Below are 22,071 nucleotides of genomic sequence, written 5' to 3' on the forward strand. Positions count from 1 at the left end.
ACGTGTTTCGGCCGTATAGGCCTGCGTCAGGGGTCTATTCACTTCCAATCAAGGAAGAGAATATGTAGATAAAAGTACAGGTCAAATTTCTGCAAATTGAAATGCTCAGAATGTACCTATTGTGTGAAAACGATTGAACGTTTCCATAATTAATACACGCCGCGTGTATTAATTATGGAAACGTTCAATCGTTTTCACACAATAGGTACATTCTGAGCATTTCAATTTGCAGAAATTTGACCAGTACTTTTATCTACATATTCTCTTCCTTGATTGGAAGTGAATAGACCCCTGACGCAGGCCTATACGGCCGAAACACGTTACGTGTCGGGTCGTTGTTTTAAATTTTTTTGAAATAAAGCCCTTGTTTAAGAAGACACCACTGGAGAGAGGACTTTTTTGTTTTCCACTGTTTTTTTGCTTCGTTGTTCTTCTGTGGAGAGAACACCTTCTGCGTGTGTTGGTAATTTTGATGGGAGACATATGTGAATGCATTCCCCATAGCAAGGTGGCAGAATGCTTGGGAATGGTGTTTTCCTTGTTAAACAGCTACAGAATTAATAGTCATTGATTATATTTAATATATTATGGATGGGGCAAGGATAATGGGTCTTGAGTCCTGTAATTGATGGTTCATGGGTCAGCTTGCCTGACTCATTGCCTGTTCTGATTAAAACAGAATTATTATATTGCATTTGGTTTCTGTGTTTTGCTGTGTAAGGAAAGGGAAATAGTTAGTCATGCTCACTCTTATGGGTCTATAGCAAAATCAAGATGCAGCAAAAAGTACTGATCATTGCTATAAACTCATAAAAGTACGAATGCAGAGTTAATAGTTGGAACAGTAATCTCACAGAACGTTTTTTACAGGTTTGAGCTTTAACCATAATAAAAAGGTGTGCATGGTATTAAATCAGTTCGGATAATAAGAAGGTAATTGTGGTCGTAAAAGCAAAAGAGGGAGGAGGAAGGAAGAGCAGAGCCACTGACGTGTTTCGGTTTTGAAGAATATTCGTTTTTCTTTCTTATTTTTTTCACAATAATCTATCATTTTACTTTGAACCAGGAATCGAAAAGCTGGGAAAGGCAGTTTGTAAGGTAATTTGTCTGGAAACTGCATGGTAAGTGTTTGTTGTTCTAATAATCCCCCTCACTCCAATCTTTCTTTTTTTTCTCTCCTAGTCTCGAGCACAGCCGGCAGAGTCGCCGAGAAAAGAAGCCGCCAAGAAGCCGGTTTTGGGAAAATTTGGCAATTTGTTCAACTCCACCCGGAGGAGAAGCGCCAAAGGTGTCCCGGGATCCCCGGTCAGCCCGAACGGTGAAAGAGGGCAGGGGGCCAAAGAGAAGAGCAAAGCCGGAGCCAAGCCCCCCTCTCCGGATCGGGACTGCATTGAGATCGGAGGGGGAGAAAGGAAGGAGGGGGAGCAGCAGCAGCCCCCCAGCACCGAAGAAGCACTCTTGTCCCCGAAGCCCGACGGTTCTGTTGCTCCCGGTTTCGGCCCAATGCCGCTCCATCAGGCAGCCGGCAAAGGAGCCGAAAAAAGTGCAAAGCATGCAGGAAACACACCGTGCAAAAAAGGCACCGAGGCCGGCAAAGGCAAAAGGAGTCCGGCGGTGGCCACCGAGGGAGCGGGCAGAGGCAAGTCCAAGAGCCCCTTCAGTCCACCCGTGAACGGGAAAAAGCTCTACCTACCGTCTAGGGGCAGCGCCGAGGCCGCCACCACCGGTGTGCATTCTGCCCCGGGCACTCCCCAGCCCGACGCCGGCCCCAATCCCTGCCCCAGGCTTAGGAGGTCGGCTTCCATCCCAGACAACAGCCCGGCCACGGTGCTGAAGGTGGACATCTACTTGAGCAAAAACTGCGACTCCCCCCTGTCCCCGGAGAGCCCTGGCCTGGAAAAGGAGAGAAGAGGCAGCTTGGGCAGCAAGAGATCGGGGGGCAAGAAGAGGAGGGCGCTGAAATCGACTGGAGAAGAGCAGGCGCAACAAGCAGCAGAGCCCGACGCTGCTGCCCCCTCCTCTCAGGGCAAACAGGAAGCCCGGGCAACAGGTGAATCAGAGCTGAGCAAACAGCAACTCCCTAGCCTGCTCTCTGACAGTAGACAAGCAGCAGAAAGCAGCACCTCCTCCTCCTCCCCTCACCACATCCAGCCTCCTGCAGAGCCACCCCGATCGGAGGACGGCCCCCCTCCCGAGCGCCGGAGAACTCGCAGCTTTGGCAAAAAGCCCGAGGGCGAGCCCGAGAGACAGCAGCACACGGTCACCATCGTGCAAGGAGCTCGGCTGCAGCAGGGCTCCGTCTTCACCGTTTCCAAACCCACCGTCACTTCGCAGATCAACCTGTAAGTGCACCTTATTTATTTGCCAAAATTAGGGGAGATGTGTGTGTTTTTGGTCGCTTTTAGGATGCCCGGATGAATGCAGACAGAGAGGTAATAATGCCAGCACCTAGCACTGTATAATATAAACTCTCCCTTAATCCTTTCCAGTCTGAGACAGTCTTCAGACTTTCGGTAGCCTACTATCTGAAATGCAGGATTTTAACTCTTTCATGCCTATAGAAAGTGCTTCTGAAAAAAAAAAAAACAGCATGTTGTACATTTTTAAGAAATATTTTGTTTTTAAATCCGGTGACTGTTCAATGTCCTGCAGTTTGCATGCATTTTCAGCACCTTACAGACAGGAAATACAGTTTTTAAAGCTTTTATGTTCCATGATGACATCCCATACATTCAGGTGCAGAACACATTTTTTTGGCATGAGAATTTGTACACGTGTTGTTAAAGCACTAGTTGGTAAAGGAAGTGAAAAAGGAAAATGTAACAAAAATTTACAAAATACAGAGATGACAATAACAATTTTAGAATTAGTGTTGGCTCTGGTTATGTTTCGTTTCTCACCTGGTCACAGAATACTACACACTTTTGTGCTGTAGCTGCTGTTTCTCCCAGGATTTTACTCTTTTTTTCTTGCGCATTCTTTTGTGCAAAGACTTAGTTGGGAATTGTGCATCTCTCATAAGAGAAATCTATCTTTGCATTTCTGTTTGTTTCCCCCAGTGTACACAGAGTTGAGGTTCCCAATTCAACTTTTATTTATTTTTGTTACATTTGTACCCCATGTTTTCCCACTCATGGCAGGCTCAATGCGGCTTACATATTGTATGTATACAGGTATTTATTTGTACCTGGGGCAATGGAGGGTTATGTGACTTGCCCAGAGTCACAAGGAGCTGCCTGTGCCTGAAGTGGGAATTGAACTTAGTTCCTCAGGACCAAAGTCCACCACCCTAATCACTAGGCCACTCCTCCACTCCATTTAAACTCCATTTATCTATATTTAAACTGGGACTTACCCAAGCGCTAGCTTCGGCCTAGAACCACCAAACAGATCTCAGTTCAGTTTCACATTCAGAGCCAATCTCCCCTCACTCATCAGTTCCAGCACACATGTAGTCAAGCTTGGGGGTGGGTCATTGGTCTGGAATAGTGATCCAAGGGTTTGGGAGACTCTTTTCTAGTTCTGGGTTCCACTCAGCTCTTCAGTCCAGGAACCACACAGCACTCCGAAGGGTTTAATAACAAAATTAACTTTTATTGCAACAGGCAGACTTTAACTTTAACCCTCTTCACAGTCACTTAAAATAAACTGGGAGACTAAATGGCAGATGATGTTTAATGTGAGCAAGTGCAAAGTGATGCATGTGGGAAAGAGGAACCCGAACTATAGCTACGTGATGTCATCGACCAGGAAAGGGATCGTTGATGATACGTTGAAACCCTCTATTCAGTGTAGCAGCGGCTAAGAAAGCAAATAGAATTTTAGGTATTATTAGGAAAGGAATGAAAAACAAAAATGAGGATGTTATAATGCCTTTATATCGCTCCATGGCGTGACCGCACCGTGAATATTGTGTGCAATTCTGGTCACCGCATCTCAAAAAAGATATAGTGGAATTAGAAAAGGTATAGAGAAGGGTGACGAAAATGATAAAGGGGATGGGACGACAAGGCTAAAGCAGCTAGGGCTCTTCAGCTTGGAGAAGAGATGTTATAGGTCTATAAAATAATGAGTGGAATGGAATGGGTAGATGTGAATCGCTTGTTTACTCTTTCTAAAAATACTAGGACTAGGGGGCACACGATGAAGCTACAAAGTGGTAAATTTAAAACGAATCAGAGAAAATATTTCTTCACTCAACGTGTAATTAAACTCTGGGCAGAGAATGTAGTAAAAGCAGTTAGTCTGACCCTCCTCCAGCGGTGATGCCACTCTGGATCCACCCTGATTCAGGGACAAACTCTCCCTAGCTCCGGTCCCCCTGCTCCCAGTCTGAGCCCTTCTCTACCCACCCCTGGTTGCCACTTTATGGAGCTGCAACAGGTTTCTTAATGCCAAAGGATCTCTTCTTTCCAGGATTCTCCTTTCCCTCCTCCAAGCAATAGCAGGGGACAGTGCAGACAGCTTAAACCTGCAGGCAACCAAAGACCCTCCCGAAAGGGTAAACACTGGTCTTTATCTACTTGTAAGTACTCCTCCCTTGTCACTCTTCAGTACCAGGGCACTCTCTCTCTCTCTCTCTCTCTCTCTCTGCAATTTATTTCAAAACTACTCCCCATGGGCAGGGCTCCCTCCCATCAATGGACCTCCCTGTCACTCCCTCCAGTGACTCTCTAGGAGGCTTACTCTCTCATACCTGGATGATCAAAAGCCCCTCGCTGTTCCGAACAGTGCTCTAAAAATAGTGCTGGAACAGCTCGGGGCTTTACCGCCCCTATGATCAGAAATAATAGCAGGCAAATTTAAGCACACTTATTATCTTTGATCATAGGGTAAAAGTGCGGGAGGATTGTGCCTGATCTCTCACTTGTTTGACAGGTCCTGTCAAACACAGGGGCTGGAGACCCCCAGACCCCCCTTCAACTGCAGGCCTTGATGACCCAGTGTCCTCTCACATCCCAAGCCAGCGACATGTTGGCTGGAGGTCTGGCGGACCTCCAGTCCTCCTAACACAAGTTCACGGGAAACTGGGGATGCAGTGGATCTCCAACCCCCCCTCTTGCACCCGCCAAAAAAGCCCTGGTGACCAGTGAGCTGCAAACGCAAGCCCCCCCAACCTAGTGGTCTAGCGGCCCCCTTCTCCCGCGTACCTTAGAGGTGGAGGACGAAGTAACACACTCCCTTCTCTTCCAGTGCCACCTGGAAAATGGCAGCGCCCAGCCCTGCCCAGTATATCCTGGGATGCACTGGGCAGGGCTTCACTAATATATAAAGGATTTTCTCCTTTATATGATAGTGAAGCCCCACCCAGCGCATCCCAGTATGTGCTGGGCAGGGCTGGGCACCACAATTTTCAGGGCAACACTAACCTGGGGGGGGGGGAAGGGGGCTGCTAGACCACCAGGTGGGGGGGGGGCTTGCATTTGAGGCCCACTTGGCCACCAGGGCTTTTTTGGGTGCGAGGGGGAGGGCTAGAGATCCACTGGATCGCCTCCCCCCCCCCCCCCGTGAATGTGTGTCAGGGGGACTTCTGGACCTCCAGACCCTGTGTCGCTGGCTTGTGTTTGGGGGTTGGGGCTGCTGCGGGGGGGGAGGGGCTCAGGTTTGGGTTCTATTGGGGGATGGGGGCCTGCTAGCATGCAAATACATGCTGGGCAGGGCTTCCCCATTCCTCCCCAATGATCTGCATACCCTAACGCCAGCTCTGAGCTGGCTGCGGGCAGCTCGCCAATGTTTACTATGCTACCCACTGATCATTGGGGAGGAATAATGAAATACCTGTTTAGCGTACATTTGCATCTACTTGCGATCAGAGGCAGCAAGCTCGTTGTTTCATACACTCGTGGGCTCTGATCATGGTGTGGTAGCAAACATGGGCACTAGTATGGCGCTAATAGCCTCTAGTGCCCGCATTTGCTTCTGATCATTGGCCCCTCAGTAATCCCCATACAATGGGGGATTACATGTATATTTCTTTAATTTTAGTCTTTGATTGCTTATGTATTTGGTGAGGGTTTGTCTGTGTTTTTCTTTGTGTGACTGAGGTGTATAGTTTTGTGGAGGGATCTCGATAGAGCAGGAAATGTGTGTGATACACTGAACAGTACAATATTTATTTCTTTGGATTTTGCTCACACCTTTATCGGTAGTAGCTCAAGGTACATAAGTACATAAGTACATAAGTAGTGCCATACTGGGAAAGACCAAAGGTCCATGTAGCCCAGCATCCTGTCACCGACAGTGGCCAATCCAGGTCAAGGGCACCTGGCACGCTCCCCAAACGTAAAAACATTCCAGACAAGTTATACCTAAAAATGCGGAATTTTTCCAAGTCCATTTAATAGCGGTCTATGGACTTGTCCTTTAGGAATCTATCTAACCCCTTTTTAAACTCCGTCAAGCTAACCGCCCTTACCACGTTCTCCGGCAACGAATTCCAGAGTCTAATTACACGTTGGGTGAAGAAAAATTTTCTCCGATTCGTTTTAAATTTACCACACTGTAGCTTCAACTCATGCCCTCTAGTCCTAGTATTTTTGGATAGCGTGAACAGTCGCTTCACATCCACCCGATCCATTCCACTCATTATTTTATACACTTCTATCATATCTCCCCTCAGCCGTCTCTTCTCCAAGCTGAAAAGCCCTAGCCTTCTCAGCCTCTCTTCATAGGAAAGTCGTCCCATCCCCACTATCATTTTCGTCGCCCTTCGCTGTACCTTTTCCAATTCTACTATATCTTTTTTGAGATACGGAGACCAGTACTGAACACAATACTCCAGGTGCGGTCGCACCATGGAGCGATACAACGGCATTATAACATCCGCACACCTGGACTCCATACCCTTCTTAATAACACCCAACATTCTATTCGCTTTCCTAGCCGCAGCAGCACACTGAGCAGAAGGTTTCAGCGTATCATCGACGACGACACCCAGATCCCTTTCTTGATCCGTAACTCCTAACGCGGAACCTTGCAAGACGTAGCTATAATTCGGGTTCCTCTTACCCACATGCATCACTTTGCACTTGTCAACATTGAACTTCATCTGCCACTTGCACGCCCATTCTCCCAGTCTCGCAAGGTCCTCCTGTAATCGTTCACATTCCTCCTGCGACTTGACGACCCTGAATAATTTTGTGTCAGTTTATAAAAAAGTAAATTGTTATTGAAATTGGTTTTATTATTCTCATAAACATCTTTGCTTATTTCATTGATTCCTAAACCTGGTCCTGGAGGCACCCCAGCCAGTCAGGTTTTCAGAATATCCACAGTGACTTTTCATGAGAGAGATTTGCATGCAAATCTTTTTCATGAATATTAATTGTGCGTATCCTGAAAACCTGACTGGCTGGGGTGCCTCCAGGATGGGAATCACTAGTTTATTTTAATAATGAGAAATCTGGGTCCAGGTTTTTCTATATGTGGTTGAATGGTAGACAGATTTCACACACCGTCTTACTGTTAAGCTATTCTGGAGTTGATACAGAGCACAGCTTCAATATTTCACCTTATAGCTTAACCCCCCCCCCAAAAAAAAAAAATATATATCTATAATAAGAACACAAAATCCCTCCACTGCCTGATAACTTTTAGACTCTGCATATTTTCAAAGCACTTAGCCTTCCAAAGTTCCATAGGTTTCTATGGAACTTTGGAAGGCTAAGTGCTTTGAAAATATATAGGTTTGTGAAGTAACACAGAACCTTGCAAATAAGCTACACAGAACCTATGTACCAAAAATATACCATAACTACTTTAGCTCTCAGAACATAAATAGCAAGAACTGTACCTTTAAAAAGACAGAACAGCAGTTGTAGAACACCAAAAAGCTGGAATGAATCACACTGCTGTAGATCAGATTCCAGAAGAATCCTTTACTCTCAAAACACAGACCAGTCCTTAGCAACTGAAGAAAGAAAATTAGAAAATTGCAAACCTGAGAAGAACAATACAGGAGAAATTATGCTGAGCAAAATACAAAGATGTAAGAAATGCACATCTCCCAAACTCATAGTTTTTCAGTTAGTAAAAACTGAAAATATAAATCTTTTTTTTTTTTTTTTTAACCACTGTTGTGTGAGGGAGGGGAAGGCACACCTACAACATTTTCAGCTTGAGCTGTTGGTAACCTTGATCATTGAGCTGGAGGAAACAGGAAGCAATTATGGAGATTTCAAGTACCTGCTTTTGCATACTGTTTAGCCCACTGGCACATAATATACACGAAGAAAGAAAGGAAAAGTACAACATACACCTCTCACTTCACATCATCAAAATAGGATATCAGTTGAGCCCATTTTTCTTTATACAGAGCATATTGAGATGTTTTTTGGGCAAAATATTTTCATATTTATAGGTTTGAAACAGTAAATTCCACCATTCTTGATAATTAGCTTGTTGCAAAGCTTTCCAATGTGTAAAGACTACTTTCAAAGCTAGAGTCAACATGGTATTAACAAACAAACATTCATTGGTCTTTAAAATGGGTCTAAAACATTGATCTTTAAGTGTCACATATTTATATACTACTAGTAAAAAAGGCCCATTTCTTGAACGAATGAAACGGGCGCTAGCAAGGTTTTCCTGGGAGTGTGTATGTTTGAGAGAGAGAGCCAGAATGAATGTGCGGGTGTGTGACAGAGTGAGACTGTGTGACAGTGTGTGTGTGAGAATGAGGGTGTGTGGCAGGGCCCCCTCCCCTGTTCCTAATGCCCCTCACCCCGTTCCCTCCTTTTCCTCCTCCTTCCCACACTTTGGGTTCCTTAAGGCTTTCAAAAGTCTATGTACCCCCGTGGCCCTAACGCCCAGTATCCAGATACCCCACCGCTTTCCTCCTCATCCCTCCCCCAAGATGTAACACTTTCACGTCCTTCATTTTTTTAAAAAAGTGTCCTATCTACCCTGTGTCCAAATGCCCGGCATTCAGATTGTGTTCCTCTCGTAAATTTTCATTTCTTTCATTCATTCAGAACTCGCCCCCCCCCCCCCAAACACTTTCGGTTCCTTCAGTCTTTTAAAACTGTGCTACGTACCCTGTGTGCTAATGGCCAGCATTGAGATTGTTTTCCTGTCCCAAATTTGCATGTCTTTCAGTCATTCACAACTCCCCCCCCTTCTCCAGTTTAACACTTTCGTTTCCTTCAGTCTTTTAAAACTCTCCTATCTACCCTGTGTCCTAATGGGCAGCATTCAGATTGTTTCCTTTCCCAAATGTTCATGTCTTTCAGTCGTTCAGAACTCCCTTCCTCCCCCCATTTAACACTTTCAGTTCCTTCAGCCTTTTAAAACTCTCCTATCAACCCTGTGTCCTAATGGCCAGCACTCAGATTGTTTTGCTTTGCCAAATTGTCTGTCACTGACGTCAGTGTGTGCCTGCCTAGCAGACCACTTCCGGCAGGCAAGGTCCCAGGCACATCCTGTTGGAGGTGAGAATTATTATATAGGATTGGACCAGAAAGATGGAATGTATCTACTAGATCAGACCATAAGTCCTTCCAAAACTATTGAATACATGTACAATCAAATGCAATATGCTTAAGAGTACCTTGTTGGGATTGACAAGACCAACATAAATTGGAAACAGAAGGGTTAATCATATGTGACTTGAGAGGTGTCCATAAGGATCTATGAGTGAAGAAATATAGAGATTGTATTATTGAGGAGGATCTGGAGCATTTAAATAAAGAACTCCATACTTGCTCCCAAGATTTGTCAGTGATAGATTTGTTGAATATCCTCTTCCCAGCATTTGCGTAAACCCACACATCTAGTAGGAAAGTTGTTTAAGATGAATTTGTATATATGGGATGCAACATGTCCAGAGAGTTGAAATTGCTTGGAAATATTAATAATCTCAGGAGTATGGGACAGCTTTTGTATTTGTAATTTACTCTTCCTCAACATTATATTAAGCTGTGAGTATCAAACAAAGAGAATTCAGCTTTCATAACTGAGAATAATTTCCAAGTGTGATTTTTTTTAACGTCAATGAAATCATTGAGATCCCATATACCTATGTGTTGCCATTGTGACCAAGAGATTTGCTTTTTATTAATTACAAATTTGGGATTATTCCATATAGGTATACATGTGGTGGTGTCCCAGGATACAATCATCTGCTTATCAAAAGAGGATATTAATTTATGAGTAGTGTTAATGATGGGATTCAAGGCAATGCTTTTAGGAAGGTGCAATCCATTTAAATGAGAGTGTACCAACGGATCTATAATAAATTGTTCAAAAATTAACCACCTAGGTAAAGAGTTAGTAGAGGAGAGATCCACTCGAAGCCCTGAGCAATAACAAAGGCTTTATGGTATTATTACTACTACTATTTAGCATTTCTATAGCGCTACAAAGCATACGCAGCGCTGCACAAACATAGAAGAAAGACAGTCCCTGCTCAAAGAGCTATGTAATAAAAGTAAGCCAAGTATAGGACAATCAAGCCATTGTGACATCACTGATGAGGTTGGCTCTTATTGGTGGCCTGAGGCATTATGACATCACAATATCACCTCTGATTACAAGAGACTACTACTACTACTACTATTTAGCATTTCTATAGCGCTACAAGGCATACGCAGCGCTGCACAAACATAGAAGAAAGACAGTCCCTGCTCAAAGAGCTTACAATCTAATAGACAAAAAATAAATAAATAAATAAATATGTTAAGAGATCAGGAAACATTACCCCACCCTGCAATTTAGGAAGCTTTAGTTTACCTAAGGAAAGTCTGGGTGTCCTAAGATCCCATAGAAAATTAGAGAGCAGTTTTTCTAACTTTTTATAAAAAGAGCTAGGAAAGATGAGAGGAATCATGCTTAGTAATACTTTTAGCAATAATGAAACAGTGATGGAATATTCACATAGCAGGCAGCCAACAGATTTATTTTCCAATGAACATAATTTAACTTTGTATGAACTTAGTGTCTAATAGTGTGCTGCTTGCTACTGTATTTTGTGTTTTTGTGGTATATTGTTTGCCTGCATAATAAAATCGCATCTGTATACAAAAACATAGCAGGGAGACAGACTTGAAGAAGAAGAAATAAATATTTACAACATAACTGGAAAATGTTGGCACATTTGGACAGAACTGCATGAAGGAAACTGTTCCCTCATTATTCAATATCTGTCTTTGAAACAGTAAAAAAATAAAATAAAATCAAGTGCAGTTTTATACTGCATTTCACAAAACAAAAAGAGCAAGTTCCCACATACCATCTTTTTCTTTTGAGGTACCCAAAGGAAAAAAATGTTAAATGCTCCCAGTTTCAAACTGATTAATATAAAAAAAAAAATGTACTTATAAATAGAAACTCTGAATGTTGAGCTCCTGATTCTCATAACATGATTGTCTGTTTTGGTGGCTTTTTACTGAGTGAAAAAATGTCTGTACAAATGCAATGCTTGCTAGACAGTCTCTATAACCAGCCCCTCCAAATAACACACTGATTATGGTTTAGAACAAATTACTACGCTAATGGAAAGACATTCTGTTCTGACGGTTCCTCTGTGTACATCTGTATACTGCACATGCTGGCCTGTTATAAGTGAGATCAAATAAAAATGCTACCAACAATAAAGAACTACAACATGGATGCAGCAGCTGATAGGCTGCCTGGAGGTGGGGGGGGGGGGGGGGGGGCGGCTTCAGCTTTTTGATGTTATGCCATCTCCTGTTATTAATCTAACCTCCTTGGTTTTTAGTCACTAGAGATAGGCAAGTTACCTGGAATCCTGTAGAGCTTGCCTGTCCCTTGCTATTGAAAATGTGGTAGTGAAACAGCACCTCCCACTGGTAGGACTATAGGTGGAGGACTTCTGCTCAACTTAGAAGGAACAGTGTCAAGACGCCCTCCCTCTCTTAATAAGAAAGTAAAGAAAAAGCGGCAGAAACATTTAAGGAAAAATTCATATTATAAAATATTTGGAAACCCTTCCTCTCCAAAAAAAAATCAATGCATTCAGAAAATTTCAGTAGTAATGAGGTGGGGGGGGGGGGGGGAAGAGAATATGTTGCTTTAAATAACTTGGAGAACAAACTTAAGTTGCTTGTAGCTATTTAAATCAGTCTAGAGCAGGGGGTGAGCAAGCTCGGTCCTTGAGGGTCGCAACCCAGTCGAGTTTTCAGGATTTCCCCAATAAATATGCATGAGATCTACTTGCATACAATGGAGGCAGTGCATGAAAATAGATTTCACAATTACTAGATTTCACTATTACTAAATGCACATTTTCTATATAATTCTTATACAATTCTTAAATATTTCTTACTATGATTGCTTGCTAATGTACTATCATGTTCTACCATTCATGTTACCCAAAATCCTTCTGCTATACTAGATGTATACTTTCTCATGTATTCTCACTATTCATGATGTATTGTAAGCCACATTGACCCTGCAAAAAAGGTGGGATAATGTGGGATACAAATGGAACAAACAAACAAATAAATAAATAAATTTCATTCATTGGGGAAATCCTGAAAACCCAAATGGGTTTTGGCCCTCAAGAACTGAGGTTTGCCCATTCCTGGTCTAGAGCAATGAATATGCATGAAACAAGTTGGCATGTGTTTACTTCCATTGTATGCAAATCTGTTCTATGCATATTCATTGTGCATACCTTGAAAAGCAGGCTGGCTGGATGTGTCCTGAGTACTGGGTTGAGAACCCCTATCTGTAGGGTTAGAACCCCACTTTGGCAATCAGATCAAATATTTTTTTGGTGACAGCTGAAGATAAATATGAAATTAGGAAATTCATTTAAGGGGTCTTTTATTAGAGGTTAGCTTGAGTTATCTGCAGCAGGGCCCATTTTATTCCTATGGGCTCTGCTATAGACAACACGAGCTAATCTTTAGTAAAAGATCCTCTAAATGCTCTAGAACAAGAGGTTCAAAGAGAGGCAGGCTCAGGAATAATATCAGAAACTATTTTTGTATTGAAAGGGCAGTGGATTCATAAGGCAGGCACCCAGTGGTGGCAAAACCAGTAATGCAGCTCAGAAGAACCTGTTAAATGTAGAGAGGATCCAGGGTGCAAAAAAGAGGAGGATGCCAAGTTCTGTGGCACTGCACGAGGAATGAAGAAGCTGGGTAGATTAGAAGAACTTTTATCTACTACTAATCACTTTTATAGCGCTACAAGGCATACGCAGCGCTGTACAGCATACACATAAAGACAGTTCTTGCTTAAAAAGAGCTTACAATCTAAATAAGACAGGTAACAGACAGAACAACTAAGAGGCAGGGGAATTAAAGAGGAGGGGATTAAAGGTACAGGCAAGTGAGCAGTGGTTAGGACTCAAAAGCAGCATCAAAGAGGTGGGCTTTTAGCTTGGACTTGAAAACGGTCAAAGATGGGGCTAGACGTACATGCACAGTAAGTCTATTCCAGGCGTGTGGTGCAGCGAGATGGAAGGAACAGAGTCTGGAATTAGCAGTAGAGGAGAAGGGGGCAGATAAGAGAGATTTGTCAACAGAACGGAGTGTTCGAGGAGGGGTGTAGGGAGAGACAAGAGTGGAGAGGTACTGGGGAGCAGCAGAGTGAATACACTTTATCTGATCTCTTTTTCTCCATTACATAGAAACGTTAAATATATGGAGTAATGTTTCATATGGGCTGCTCCCTGAGGCATGTGAAGGTTCAGAGCCAAGAACACATTAGCCCTGCTAGAGGTAGGATAGTAGTTGTGCTGTAGCCACATATTTTTGGATATTTCATAGTGGAGATTTAAAAGAAAAATGTAAATATATTTCAGATTACATCAAAAATCCTTAAAGGAGAGGCAGTTATATCAAACGTGTCTCAGAAACCAGACAGAATAGGTTTTTAAATGTATGGGTCCTTTTACCAAGCTGCGATAAAAAGGTCAGGGTCCATTTTTGCTGCACGCCAGGGCCCTTTTTACCGCAGCGGGTAAAAAGCCCATAAGAAAGACGTGGCCATGCAGTAAGATTATTCTTGCTGCGTGGCCATGCGGGGGGCGCACTTACTGCCACCCATTGAGGTGGCAGTAAGGGCTTCCGTGGTAACCCGGCATTAACCCTGCCCGATTTACTTCCGCACTAGAAATTATGGAATTATTTTCTGTAGCGCGTGCTTGAGGCGGAACTACCGCCGGCAGCTATGTTGGGCCGGCGGTAGTTCCGGGTTGCCACACTGCAACCCTCTAGTAAAAGTGCCCCTTAATACATTCTCTCCCTTTGCTTTGAATCTGGGTAATATTTCTTTTACACAGCATTTTAGGTCCTTGGATGACCTAAAATATGGGATAGACTATAGGGAGAAAATTGGTTGAAGCTAGGCATGAGGTCTCCTTAAATATTTAGCATTTAACTCTGTCTACAGTGATTCATTCATAAATGTTAAGGCAAAAAGAATCAGATGATAGTTTTGGAGTACTGTTTATTTTCAAACTATGGGACTCAGAGCTGCATGGCTTGACCATTGTGGTGAGGACCTTGTGATGTGGAGGAGACTGAAATGGAAGACCCCAGGTCAAGTTCTGGGACACCGTCCACCACCGTAGAGAGTTGTGCAGCTGTGGAGTGACTCGAATAAGAGCCAAGAGTGATTCTGTGCCTGAGACCACTGAGAGGAGAGCATCCACTGAGGAATGCAGACGTGGAGTTGAGCCAATGGAGTTACATAGACCTTTGAGACCATGTAACCAAGTAAGCAGAGCATCTGACGAGCAGATACTGTGCAGGATCTGAACACCTGAATGGAGAGATGCAATATGTTCAGTCTCGGTTGAGGAAGGAAGGCTTGGCCCTGCATAGTGTCGAGAAGGGCCCCTAGGAATTCTAAAGTTTGAACTGGTTGAAGATGCGACCTTGGATAATTGATAAGGAGTTCTATGAGCCTAGATTGAATGAAGGCGGTCACTGTTGATAGTGTTAGACATTCTCTTCCACCTGATGCCCTTCCAGTGCTCCAGGATTCATGTGTACATGATGTAGGATCTGGGCTCCAGAACCAGCACTGAGAATCTGTTTTGAGGAGTTTTTTTTTTATTTAATATTGATTCCACAATCATGTCAAGTTTTTACAATGAATGTACATGAGAGGTAATTATGTATAATGGGTGTCCAGTATGTACAAATCTCATGTATATGCTCATTGTAAATATCTTGAAAACCTGAGTGGCCAGAGTCAGTAGAATAATTTTGGGAAACACTGGACCAGTCGTTTGGACCAAACTTGGTCTTTGTATGATTGCCTAGGTGTAATACTCAAAAGTGTGATCTGTTGGCATTCTTCATACACACTGTGAAAGAAATAACATATGGATTTTGCTGCTAGTATTAAAGGTGAACTGGGAGCTTAATTTGTTTTGAATTATGATTTTAAAAAAATGTTCAAAAAGTATACCTCTCGTGTTGATTAGTTTTCTAACAGCTTGGAAAAATTATGTTTACGGAATCCCCAGAACTAATTTGATCCCTCACAATATGCAAGGATTCTGCTCTGATCTGCAGCTGCTGATGTGGCTTGAGGTGGAGGAGGGGAATGCTAATATTTATGGAGTTACCATGACACACCTGTAGGCCTAGAGCTGAATCCCGCCTCCTGTTAGGAAAAGTAATGCAAAACAAAGCACAAGTTACACTGAATCAACATCTGAGCTGCAAGCCCATAGAAAAAAAGCAGGGAAACAATTTCCCCGAGTCTCTGCATAATGTGCTTACACTTTTGCCAGAGAAACATTTAAAAGTTAGAGCTTCTAAAAAAAAAAGTGATTAAGCTGGGACTGCCCAGTTGTTTACTTACCTTAATATGCAGCTATGCTTAGATTATTATTATTATTTATATAGCGCTACCAGATATATGTAGTATTTTGCAGAGACACATTTACATGTTTAAAAGATTTATAGACCACCTGTTTATAATTCTAGGCAGTGTACAATACACATAACTTCATAAAAGAAAAGTCTACAAGCCATTATTAAGATGGACTTGGGGAAAATCTACTGCTTATTTCTAGGATAAGCAGCATAAAATATATTGTACTGTTTTGGGATCTGGCCAGGTAACCTGGATTGGCCACTGTTGGAAACAGGCTTGATGGGCCTTCAGTCTGTCCTAGGATGGAAAAACTTATTTTCTTATGAACCAGTTGCTCTTTCCTTTCTTAAACGCATGCTGCTTTACTGGTAACCAGTGCAATGAATAAAAGATTAGACTAACATGATCAAAGCATTTGGCATCAATATTCTGGTAAAGATGAAGGGCTTCTTGCCTTGGGATCATCCCTAGCCCTATAGCCTCCTGACCAATGTTCTCTCTAACCTATGCACCAGTGTTCTGCCTGAATCCCTGCTGGTGGGGGTGGTGCTTTAATATTGCATTTTCCATTGCAAAGGACAGGCAGTTCCCCTGAGAGTCCCCGCAGAATCTGCCTGTCTCTAACAATTGAAAACATGATATTGAAGTTCCGCTTCCCCCACTGGCAGGAAAACTGGTGGAAGACTCCATATAACGTAGGACCAGATGCACAAAGCTTACCTTGCTATTATTGTTTGCATTAGACTGGTTCTAATTATATCATAGTGATAGGGTGGATCGAATTGGTGGAGTGGTAGCATTGTATATTAACAAGAGCCTTGAATCAAATAGATTGAAAATTCTGCAGGAAACAAAACACGTCTTGGAATCACTGTGGATTGAAATTCCATGTGTAAAGGGGAAAAGGATAGTGATAGGAGTGTACTACCATCCGCCTGGCCAGGATGAACAGATGGATGCAGAAATGTTAAAGGAAATTAGGTACGCAAACAAACTGGGCAACACAATAATAATGGGTGATTTCAATTACCCTGATATTGACTGGGTAAATGTAAAATCGGGGCACGCTAGGGAGGTAAAATTCCTTGATGAAATCAAGGACAGCTTTATGGAGCAGCTGACACAGGAGCTGACGAGAGAAGGAAAAAGTCCAGACCTAGTCCTTAGTGGAGCACATGATCTGATGCGGGAGGTAATGATGCTGGGGCCGCTTGATAACAGTGATCATAATATGATTGGATTTGATATTAGCTTTGAAGTAAGTATACATAAGAAATGAAATACGTTAAGAAGGGCGATGAAAATGGTATAGGGGATGGGACGACTTCCCTATGAGGAAAGGCTAAAACGTCTAGGGCTCTTCAGCTTGGAGAAAAGGCGGCTGAGGGGAGATATGATAGAGGTCTATAAAATAATGAGTGGAGTTAAACGGGTAGACGTGAAGCGTCTGTTTATGCTTTCCAAAAATACTAGGACTAGGGGGCATGTGATGAAGCTACAATGTAGTAAATTTAAAACGAATTGGAGAAAATATTTTTTCACTCAACGTGTAATTAAACTCTGGAATTCGTTGCCAGAGAATGTAGTAAAAGCGGTTAGCTTAGCGGGGTTTAAAAAAAGGTTTGGACGTCTTCCTAAAGGAAAAGTCCATAGACCATTATTAAATGGACTTGGGGAAAATCCACTATTTCTGGGATAATCAGTATAAAATGTTTTGTACGTTTTTGGGATCTTGCCAGGTATCTGTGACCTGGATTGGCCACTGTTGGAAACAGGATGCTGGGCTTGATGGACCTTTGGTCTTTCCCAGTATGGCGATACTTATGTACTTCTGCATATATCCCAGAGACGAATGACCTTAAGGAACCTGGGAAAAGTGAAAAGGGTTCAGAGACATAGGTAAGGAATTAGTCTGGGATTTTTAATGTTTCACTCAGGCCCAGATGCACAAAAATTCCAGTGCTGTAGAAAACAGCGCCGGAAAACCACCGAGTCAGAATTACTGACATATGCTCAACACTAACAGCATGCAGATTATATGCACGGTGTTAGTTTAGAGCATTGGTTAGTAAAAGTGTCCGAACATTCCTGGAGCATGCCATGCCCACAAGAGCTGTCTCTAGCGTTAGTAGTGCACCTTAGTAAACAGGAGCCATAGACTGTTAAAGGGTCACCTAGTGCAGGCTTAAAAATTAGAAAAAAAAAATAGTAGTAAGCAGGCTCAGTAAATTTAATGGCCCTAAGTTGACAATTTAAAATAAAGAAGATCGGGCTCTGGACATTTTCCATGAAAGAGGATTTATGGATACTGTTCCCTGCTAAGGGGCGTCAACATCGCACGCTGATATAAAGGACATATGCTGGGGTTGATAACATTATTGGGTCCTTTTTGTTTTAAATACATTTGGAAAGTGTTGGGAGCAACTGGGCAATTTAAGCTATTGTTTAAAGTTATACTCCTTTGTAGCATGTAATAGGGCTGAATGGTGATGTGAAAGGGTTGTATGAGTGAGTTCCTAGGATTATAAACTATCTTTGTGATAGTTATGTATGTTGGAAGATATAAATAAAATATTTTGGAAATAACTAAAAGGGGTATGTTGTGAATGTATTAATCAGTAAATTTAAAGACAAAAAAACGTGGCCGCGAGTGTTCTTAGTTTTAGTAAAATTCCCTTCTATTGGGCTGTCCAGTACTGTACAAGTATATACAAAAGAAGGGATAGTAAAACAATGAGGCAAATAGTCCAGAAAATCAAAATGAAATACAGTGTCCATGAAAAAAGGAGATCCCCCCCCAACATTTTTCCACATAACACAAAAACAAATCCCTGTAGACCTACCTCTTTAATAAAGCCTACCACGAGAACCCTTAACTAACTACAACACAACACCCAACCAATATGGCGCAGAATGCATTTTTCTATAACGACTTGTCCAAATCCTCCTGTGTTCCTTTACCTCTTTGTAACACCAATTGTTTTCTCTAACCTGATATGGCGTTGCTATAACAGGTCTCTGTAAGCCACATTGAGCCTGCAAATAGGTAGGAAAATGTGGGATACAAGTGCAATAAATAATAATAATAAATGTACTATTATTTAAAAAATATATATTACTTTTGTTGACAGGTGTTACTGCAAGATGATGTAAAAACTGGATGATACTTGTTTGCAAAATTATATTTATTTATTTATTACATTTGTACCCCGCGCTTTCCCACTCAAAGCAGGTTCAATGCGGCTTACATAGTAATAGGGATTACAGAATATTGATAAAGAAAATAAAAGTTAAGTATAACAAAATAACAAAAGAGATAGGTAGGTAGAGAAGGACAAAGGTGAAGGGAGTAGGAGAGGTATGAGCAAGGTTAGGTGAGCATTGGAAGAGGGGTGGAGGAGGCGGGAGGGGGATAGGTTACAGGATAAGCATAGGGAATTTTGGTGGGAGAAGTAGTCTAGGTCATTGTCGTCGTCACCTGGTTATGTGTTGGGCATATTATTCAGGAAGCGACCTTTAAGATCCATTTTAAGGAAATGGCGTTTAACGAAGATAAAGTTGCAATTAAATTTTTGGGACAAAATAAGGCATACAGCGCAAAGCGTTTGCTAATGGAGCTTCCTAATAAAGGTTAGACTTATGTATTTTCAAAGGTCGTGTTAATGGGGTTGTTTACTAAAGCATAGCTTGAGTTATCAGCAGCAGAGCCCATTTTATTCCTATGGGTCCTGCTGCAGATAACTCCAGCTAAGGTTTAGTAAACAACTCCTTAAGTGTTTAAACAATAACAAAGTATTTTGAAACTATGTAAGGGGGTCTTGTTTTTTACAGACACCGTGTAGTTACAAAAATATCAAAAATAACTCTTGGGGCCCTGTTTATTAAGCCGTGCTATAGGTGCACTAGCATTTTTAGCACGTGCTCACACTAAAGACACCCATAGGAATGTATGGGTGTCTCTAGCATTTAGCCCGTTCTAGTTTTAGCACGCTCTTAAAAACACTAGCACACCTTAGTAAAGAGGGCCCTTGTTCCCCTCTTAGCAGTGCTTTCTACTTCCAGTTCGTACATCTTTTACGCCTCTGTGCAGACTGGAGAGTTGCAGAGCTGCCAAGTTACTCATTCTAAGAGGGAGAAATTTTGACTGGTTCTTGTTTTAAACTTACACCCCAAAGCAGTGCTGTATTTGTAGTCCGTGATTCTGTTCATTGAAATCAGTGCTACAGGTCGCACAATGCACTAGGATGAGGTTGGCAGAAATCTAGGACCGACCAAAAAGTCTCCCTCCTGGAATGGGTAACTTAGCAGCTCTTCAGATGGTAAATTCCTTCCTCCTCCTAAGGTGCCTTTAGTTTCCTTGAGCTTGGTCAATAACTGCTCTCTCTTCTTTATCAGTCCTCCACAGTTATACTTTAGCCTTGGGTGTGTCTTAAGCCCTGTTGTTTGCTTATCAAAAGAGAGTGAGAGGAGTAAATATCTCCTGTGCTCCGTCAAATGTTTATCTACATCCCACTCCCTAGTGTTCCCCAGTTCTCCTTTACTTTTACAGTAGGCAAGTTGATCAACACCCTGGAGTTGGGTCTTAGGTATCAGCACTTGCCAGCTCTACTTCTCCCAGCTTTCAAATCCTTTCCCTGTAAGGACTGTATTTTGACAGCAGCACCACTGTCTTCTCTGAGAATCAGGAGCAAATCTCTCTGATGTCCTATTTCTCCTCTTCTGTGTACTATGTACCTCGAGGGAACACTTGTGGATCAGACTGTCAACCCTTGATCAGTTTAGTCTTTTTGGAAATAAACCTCTGTATGTTGGTATGCACCAGGGGACAGTTGTAGACCAGACAGGAAATTCCTCTGCTTTTTTCCTTCTTCTTTAGCCTCTTGAGTAGGGAGCCAAAGCTAATATGGGCCGCAGCATGGGAAAACCCATCTCCTGTACTTTTGCATCTCTTCTTCCATTACGTCCCACAGATCAATCCAGAGACGAGTGGGTTATGTCCCCTTACCAGCAGGTGGAGATAGAGAGAGCGCCTGAGCTCTGCCATAGAAGATACTGTGCAGCAGCCTCACTTTCAGTATTGTCTCTATCTCAGCAGGCGTATGGACATCTCCTGTGCAGCTCTCTGGATGGGCCTTGCTCCTAGCCTGTTCCCTCAGGCTTAGTTGAGCTGGGGGTCTTGGCTGGGCTCGGCTGCCTTTGGGATACACCTGGTGGTGTCAGGTCCCTCCCCTCCCCCTTCCCCTTCCCTGCCTTTGTAGACTTCCAGCAACTGACGCTCTTCAGCTCACTTCAATTCCTGCCTCTGTAAAAAAAAAACCAATAACAAAACAAAAACAAGGGGAAGAACCTTTGAGGATTATGGACCAGATCAGTTCTGTGTATTGCTAAGGGCAGGGGGAGTAAGTTGGCTTCCGTATGTGACTTGGCTTGGACACTGTAGGTATTTGACTTCTTGTTATTCCTCCTAGTGAGTGCTGTTGTGGCTGTGGGAGCACCGTTGGGCCTTAGTGCACTGTAACGGTTTTGCCTTCCCCTGTTACAAGATTTTCACTGCAACATTAAAGAGAAAACTCAATGTAATTCAAGGACCAGCTCTATGATTTTTATCATTATGATTTTAAAATAGCTGTTAATTCTTTGCCCTGCCATCTCCATCTGCCAGAAGGGGAGGCAGTGTAATGATTTGATAATAGGGATCACATGATCACATCAAGAAATGTTGGAGGAAAATAAGTCATGCTGCTGAGTTCTGAGCTGGCTGCAACAGTTTAAGCAGTCGATGAGAGAGCCCTTAAGGGTTGTACCGTGTTTCCCCGAAAATAAGACACTGTCTTATATTAATTTTTGCCCCCCAAAATGCACTAGGTCTTATTTTCAGCGGCTGTCTTATTTTTCGGGGAAACATCGGGGTTGGATCGAGGTTGGCCCGCCCGCCCTCTGTCGCTCCCGGAACTAACCTTAAACGCCTCCTTTCACCTTCGCAGCAAGCAGCAGCAGGGCAGGCCGCTTCTTCCTTCCATGTCCCGCCCTCGCCTGACATAATGTCCGCGAGGGTGGGGCACGGAAGAAAGGAGAGGTCTGCCCTGCTGCTGCTTGCTGTGAAGGTGAAAGGAGGTGTTTAAGGTTAGTTGCGGGAGCGACGGAGGGTGGGTGGAGGGGGGCCCGGCGACCTCGGGTGGGGGGGCGGCCTTGTCCGGCTCTCGGCGGCCCTGCTTTCAAACAAAAATTTGCTAGGTCTTACTTTCAGGGGAGGCCTTATATCTACCAATT

The 22,071-nt window shown here is 43.0% G+C and overlaps 1 protein-coding gene across 1 annotated transcript in view; it reads left to right on the top strand.

The window, feature by feature from the left end:
- The window catches only part of CRYBG1 (crystallin beta-gamma domain containing 1), a 262,927-nt gene that overhangs the window by 61,386 nt on the left and 179,470 nt on the right, over nucleotides 1–22,071 (top strand). The window contains exon 2 of the mRNA XM_030199173.1: nucleotides 1,183–2,342. Within this exon, the coding sequence (XP_030055033.1) occupies nucleotides 1,183–2,342 (1,160 nt within the window). The remainder of the gene's footprint in view (nucleotides 1–1,182; nucleotides 2,343–22,071) is intronic.

The sequence above is a fragment of the Microcaecilia unicolor genome, chromosome 3, assembly GCF_901765095.1.
Source record: "Microcaecilia unicolor chromosome 3, aMicUni1.1, whole genome shotgun sequence".
Lineage (NCBI taxonomy): Eukaryota > Metazoa > Chordata > Amphibia > Gymnophiona > Siphonopidae > Microcaecilia > Microcaecilia unicolor.